Genomic DNA, 7,201 nt, shown 5'->3' with positions numbered 1-7,201 from the left:
CGGGTAAGTGGAGTTGAAATGCCTATCAGCCATGATTGAATGGCGGAGTGGATTCGATGGGCCGAATGGCCTTACTTCCACTCCTATGTCTTATGGTCTTTTCCCTGGGGTCGGTGAGTCCAGAACTAGAGGGCATAGGTTTAGGATGATAGGGGAAAGATTGAAAAGAGTCCTATGGGATAACTTTTTCACGCAGAGGGTGGTACGTGTATGGAATGAGCTGCCAGAGGAAGTGGTGGAGGCTGGTACAATTGCGACATTTAAGAGGCATTTTGATGGGTATATGAATAGGAAGGGTTTGGAGGGTTATGGACCGGGTGCTGGCAGGTGGGACTAGATTGGGTTGGGATGTCTGGTCGGCGTGGACAGGTTGGACCGAAGGGTCTGTTTCCATGCTGTACATCTCTATGACTCTATTGGTGATAGACATTAACGTTGATCACCATTCATTTTTCTGCATTTGTTGATACCTTTTAGTTAACTTTCTGGTTCTGTTAAGGAGTCCTCAGTGGTATTATTTGCATGATTAACTGATTAGGAATAGATAATTTTGAGTTTAAAGTGCAGAATGTTTTGAATTTTCATAAACTCTTTCAGGAGCTCAGGTTTGTACATAAGGTTTTTACAATAATGAAGTATTTTTGAAGTGTAGACACTATTGTAATATATTATTTATGGGGGAGTGGGGTTCTTCTCGACTGACGCTCAATGCAGAGTTAAAACTGTGTTGCACTGTCAGATATTGCATACTTTGGAAGAGAAGTTAAACTCAGGTCCCACCTGCCCTCTGAGATGCGGTAGAGATCTCACAGCATTACTCTAGGGATAGCACAAATATTCATCAATGTCCAGCATTGTTAATTACTCAGCCAATGACACCAAAACCACCTATCTGCCCACTTTTACTTTAGTGCAAATTGGTTGTAAACTTGCAATGGGAGATCCTATGGTAATGAGAAGTGTTTATTAAATGTAAGCCTTTTCCTTTGTTCCTTTCTATTTTACTTTCTCTGAATAAGAATTTCAATTTTATATGAAACAGAAATGACTAGGTTATTGCACTTAGAATAATAAATTTTCTTTCCTTCTCTTTTAGCTCTTCTGACTCGTACATTTCAGGATCACGTCATGCTGTTCACACAGACTAAAAAGCAGGCCCATCGAATGCACATCCTGCTGGGACTGATGGGGCTGAAGGTTGGTGAGCTGCATGGTGATCTCTCTCAAACGCAGCGACTGGAGGCCCTTAGGTAAGGGGAGCAACCAAATGTTTCGGTGATACAAGACACACAATTTTTAACACTCCGCGTGTGTAAAGGCAGTGAATGTTATGGGAAGTCAATGCAGAATCAAAATACTGAGCAAGCCTGACCTCTGTGTGCCTTGGCAAGTGGGCACAAATCAGCCCGTGTTCCCTCCTATTGAGAAATATATGGTGCCTGGATATTAGATGCAGACAGGATCGGGGTTTCCCTTGACACCCTGGGCTTAGAATACTCTGCTAACTCGCAGTGACGAGATATGGAGTTTTGGGTGAAGTGTGAAAGACCTGGCAGCACCCCTGAAACCATCAGGCTTAAGTTTTTTTCAGGCAAGGACTGTTCGTAAAAGACTTTCCTAATTTTAGCTATTGTTTGGGAGTACACATGACCACTTTGTTAATCATCACTTCCTGCACTTCTCCCTTATGATTCTGACCCCAGGTTTAGTGCTGCACAAATGGGGCTACTGCCCGCAGAATCTGCAGGATTTATTACTGGTCTCATACTGAGGCCTACAAATCAGGGTCATCCTGGTTGAGTGACTGGTCTCTGCTGATCTTAATCAAACCAACAGTTCCGGAAATGGAGATTACTTCAGGGATTTGGGACTAGGAAGGACTCTTCTATGCTTCCATTCTTGATTGTAATCTCTTGGTCCTTATTGAAAAATGTTCCTGTATGGGTGAAGACAGAGTTATACAGCTATTCAGTGTGGTATAGTTTTCTAACCCTTGATTTCTATACTTCTGCATGTAGAATGTTTCCATCAGTGAGTGCGAGAGTAAATATAAATTGTTATTCCATTCCCAAAGAGCTTTTTTTATCTGACCTCTTGATAAACATGGTCACTCTCTGGAGGGTGTTTTACTGCAGAAATGTGACACTGAATGTCAGGCCGTTACTGACCGATCTCTTGCTTTTGTACCCATGGTGACAGGCGCTTTAAAGATGAGCAGATCGATATTCTTGTGGCTACTGATGTTGCTGCTAGAGGGCTGGACATTGATGGGGTCAAAACGGTGAGTGACTCAATAATTGTCTAGGAATTAAATGATGGGGAGCTTTGTCAGCTTCTAAAATGGATAGTTACTGTTAATATATTCTGTGCGCATGCTATTCTTGGATTGGTTTCCTAAAAGTACTGTTATACTAACAGTTGACAATAGGCACAGTAATGGGCCTGTTCTCAGCAGTTCAGGGTCAAGTTCTTAATAGTCAAGTGAGCTGCTATTAGGTCTTTCCTTTTAAACAGGCAGCTCTGTATTTTGTCCCTTTTAGCAATTGGCACTCTGTCCTCCTGTGGCCTTGGTTAGTATTGGAATCACCAACCATATGTTAGATGAGAGGACAATTGTGCACCCATTGAGAGTATAATTAAAAACTGTAGTTCATCTGAAAAGATCTAAAGTCTATTCAGAAGGAGTTGGCTCATCTTTGTGACAGGACTGATCACATCAGGACTTCAGTTATGGTTTGGGACCCACACAAAAGAATGTTGTTTGAGGTGGATGGTGAAGTTCTGATACATCAGGTCTGGCAGCATCTGTAGCTAAAGCCCTGCTGTGTTTCCCTACCACTCTCTGCTTCTGTTTCAGATTTCCAGCATCTGCAGTTTACTTTTAGGATTTAATAATTGTTCTAGAGTTTGATTGATAAGGTCAAAATGATGAAGTAATTTGAATGCTGTTATATGTTGCTTGGTGATGGGAACTGTGTCTTTGTTATTCTGTGCTAGGTAATAAACTTCACAATGCCCAATACTATTAAGCACTACGTGCACAGAGTAGGTCGTACGGCGCGAGCAGGCCGCAGTGGACGATCCATTTCCCTTGTCGGTGAATCGGAAAGGAAAATGTTGAAAGAGATTGTGAGGAAAGCCAAATCTGAAGTGAAGGCTCGGGTCATCCCACAAGGTGAGAGATGATAGAGAAATTGTTCTTGAAAAGTGTTGCAGATGCGAGAGAGATCACTTAAATTCTTTGTTTCTCTTTTTCTATCTGTAAGCATATATGATGCTTGTGTTTTTCCCCTTTTTGAAATGGACTGTGGTGTGATTCCCCTAATCCCTTTGTGGAGTCCAATTTTTAAACGACCTGCAAAATCTTTCGTTAGAGTAAATCAAAAACATGATTTAATCTTGATTTCAAGAGTAGGAGGCATATTTTTAAGGTGTGAGGGAAAAGATTTAAATAAGACATGGGGGCATTTTTTTATTTACAGAATGGTTTGTGTGTGGAATGAACTTTCAGAGGAACTGCTGGGTGCAGGTACAGTTACAACATTTAAAGGACATTTGGCTAAGTACATGAATAAGAAATGTTTGGGGGATGTGGGCCAAGTGCAGACAGTTAGGATTAGTTTAGTTTAGGATTATGATCAGCATGGACTGATTGGACTGAAGGGACTGTTTCTGTGCTGTTGGACTCTGATTCCTATGCTCCAGTGAAAAAAGTCCCAGGCTCTCCTTATAACTCTAACCCTCCAGTCCCAGCAACATACTTGTAAATCCTTTCTGAACCCTCTCTCCAATTTAATGTTATCCTTCCTATAGCAGGGTGACTAATATTGAATGACAACACACTTGAATGTCATTGGTGACATTCTTAGATTATAATATTGGCAGAATACTAGATTTTTACCAGAAAAGGATTCAGAAATGTATTAAAGCTTTTTCAAAGACGAGGGATTTTGGACATGTGATGGGCCCATTAAGGAGTCAGTTTCAATTTAACAATTGGTTTCTAACCCTCTGATCAGGGATCCAGTATTCATCATTGGCCATAAGTGGGATTGTTAGCAGCTTCCTAAGGTTAATGAGGTTGAGTTTGTGTGGCCCTAGTCAAAGCCCATTGTTAGTTGTATGAGATAGATGCTGCCATTGCTGCCACTTTGGGTGTCATGAGATTTGATAGCTGTTCTTTGTTCTCAGTTCCGCTGGGGAAGATGCAGTTTTTACCATTCATTTGTGTTAGTTTGACTGCAGTGTTCATACAATGCAAGAGCGTGAGGTTCCAAGAGGATGGTATAAATTCTCTCCTGGTTGGAATTTGCCAGATTTGTAGTCTATTTGCATCATGGGATCAACAGCAATCATGTTTTAGTGCACCAAAGTCTATTTTAAATACGAAACAAGTATATATTTTAAAACCATTTATGAACTCTTTCAGGTCTTGTGGCTACTGCCCCATAGCCTCTGGATTTCCCACTTGTATTTGTTAGGTGCTGTATGGCTTTATGACACTATCCCAGCAGCATCAACCACAGTGGGCTGAATGGCCTTTTTTTTTTTTAAATTAAATTTGTGAGGGAGAGAAAGCAGTTGAGCACAACATTCAAAAAACAAGACTTGTCATCTGCACCCTTAATAGGAATCCAACTGTTACACCACATGTCCTTCTGTTTAAATGGGAATCACGTGTGAAACGGACTCTTACATGACTGCCCTTTCATATTGCAACAGCTCCCCAGCATTCTGTAACTCCTTGTGAGCATCTTCACTGTCAGTTACATGTTGTTAAAGCAAGTAAAGAAAATTGGCACTGTTGACCATAGTTTTCACGGAGTTCACTCCAGTTTGTCTGATGCCTTGGCATTTGAAGAAAGATATGGGCTTTAGATGAGGGCAGCATTAGGCTAGGCACAGATGCCTTTCATAGTTAAAAAGCCTTCTATTATTCATCGTCTAGGCTCATAACTGTGAAATTGCTACTTGGCATGATGCAGGAGGGCTATTGACCCTGAATGTACTGTAACCCAACAGAGTGGCACCTCCAGGCAGGGGGCGTGACACCAGTGCCCCTGTGACGTGTATGTGACCTTTCGTAAATGTAATCTCATGCTGATTCCCTGATCACTCTCTTCACAGAGGTGGTGTTGAAGTTCAGGGACAAGATTGAGAAACTGGAAAAGGAAATCTATGCAGTGCTGCAGCTAGAAAAGGAGGAGAAGATGCTTCAGCGATCGGAGGCTCAGGTATGTTGCATGTAAACTTTAAGGACTAGACTGCCCCCCTTTACATGTGGTTTGCATGACCAACCAAGTGTTAAAGGTGGATCAGCAGGTGATCAAATACTGGGAACATTCATCACAGTCTATTTGTAAGCCATTCAAAGTTGACAATAATTTATTAATATTTTAGCTTTTTTAAACTATATACAGAAAAACTTCAGTTATCTGAATATTAAATATCCGAATTTCGGATTATCCAAACAAGATCTCAAGATCCCATAAAAACATTATCCGTTATCTGAATAATCAAGTTATCTGAATGATCAGTTATCTGAACAAAATACTCCCCGCCCGTCTCATTTGGAAAATCAAGGTTGTTCTGTATATCACAGATGTGGGTAACTGCGAGCTTTGTGTTTGCTAATATCTGCCTCAGGTTCTGATTCACAATCTGATATACTAGGTTAAAGGGGGTCACTGCCAAAATATTTTTTTTTTTTTAGCCTGTTGCGATTTAATGTCAAGAAATGTATCAACAAGTGGAGAGTTTCTGTCATAGATTTTTTTACTCCCCTTACATTACTGATGAACTGTTGTGGAGTGGGTTAGTCTAGTTATTGCAGTGTTTTGTGATAAACTACACTGCAAGGAAATGATCTGCTTCTCTGCAATCAGCAAGCACTTGTTGAACCTGGTCTACTTGTTTAGAAGGAGTAGGCCATTCAGCCCCTCAAGCCACTTTCTCTATTCCATGAAATCATGGCTGATCTACCTCAATACCATTTCCCCACACTGTCCTGCTATCTCATGATGTCTTTAAGACCTAGAAATCAATCTATGTAGTGTGGACAAAATGGAGTTAATTTTGGTATGAAAAACAGAAATTAAGGGAGTTTCCTAAATAGAGAGAGATTGGGAAGTGTTGATATCAAATGTCAAAAAGGACGCGTGTAATTTTGATCATCAATCACGGAAGCTAACATGCAGGCACAGCAAACAATTAGGGAGACAAATTCTATGTTGGTCTGTACTACATGAATGAAGATGTCTAATATATGATTCCTGATGAAGAGCTTATGCCTGAAACGTCGACTCCCCAGCTCCTCGGATGCTGCCTGACCTGCTGTGCTTTTCCAGCGCCACCCTTTTTTGATTCTGACTTTCCAGCATCTGTGTCCTCCCTTTCTTCAGTCCTAAATAGTCTGTCTCTCTTTTTGAGATGACATTCCCTGATTCTAGGGCCGCCAGCCATAGACGACACGTTTCCTGAGTCTACCCTGTCGAGCTCAAGTCCAACTATAGCAGATGATAGAATTTGAATTCAATAAAAATCTGTAATTTACAAATAAAGTTAGTCTGATGCTGACCATGAAAAGCACTGTCGATTGTCATTAAAAACCCATCTGGTTCACTAATGTGCTTCAAGGACGGACACTGCCATCCTTACCTGGTCCCACATGTGACTCCAATGTGGTTGACTATTAACTTGCCCTCTGGGTCATTAGGGATGGGCAATGAATGCTGGCCTTACCAGATCATGTTTTACAAACTTGATTGAGTTTTGAAGAGGTGGCCAAGAAGAGAGATGAAGACAGAGTGGTAGACATTGTATATATGGGCTTTATCAAGGCCTTCAACAAAATTCCACATGGGAGACTGGTTATCAAGGTTAGATTATGTGGAATCCACTGTGAGCTAGCCAATTGGATACAAAATTGGCTTGATAAGTGGTGGAGGGTGATGGTAGAAGGTGTTGTTCAGACTGGAGGTCTGTGACCAGCGATGCTCCGCAAGGATCTGTGTTGGGGCACTGGCCGCCCCCCCCGACCCCAGCTCCATGCAACACCACCCTCAGACCCGTGCAACACTGTCCGCCAGCCCCGTGACACACCGCTCCCCCCCCCGCACCAGCTCCGTGTGACACTGCCCCCTTCACCACTGCCCCCAGTCCCATTACACACCGCTCCACTTCACCTCTGCCCCCAACCCCA

The 7,201-nt window shown here is 41.9% G+C and overlaps 1 protein-coding gene across 1 annotated transcript in view; it reads left to right on the top strand.

Moving 5' to 3' along the window:
- The window catches only part of ddx27 (DEAD (Asp-Glu-Ala-Asp) box polypeptide 27), a 33,761-nt gene that overhangs the window by 16,617 nt on the left and 9,943 nt on the right, over positions 1-7,201 (top strand). The window contains exons 12-15 of the mRNA XM_043710135.1: positions 1,097-1,250; positions 2,200-2,281; positions 2,998-3,175; positions 5,128-5,234. Coding sequence (XP_043566070.1) covers positions 1,097-1,250; positions 2,200-2,281; positions 2,998-3,175; positions 5,128-5,234 — 521 coding nt within the window. The remainder of the gene's footprint in view (positions 1-1,096; positions 1,251-2,199; positions 2,282-2,997; positions 3,176-5,127; positions 5,235-7,201) is intronic.

Source organism: Chiloscyllium plagiosum, chromosome 20 (genome assembly GCF_004010195.1).
Source record: "Chiloscyllium plagiosum isolate BGI_BamShark_2017 chromosome 20, ASM401019v2, whole genome shotgun sequence".
Taxonomy (NCBI): domain Eukaryota; kingdom Metazoa; phylum Chordata; class Chondrichthyes; order Orectolobiformes; family Hemiscylliidae; genus Chiloscyllium; species Chiloscyllium plagiosum.
Note: the sequence above shows the minus strand (reverse complement) of the source record. Positions and strands in the feature narration are given on the sequence as shown.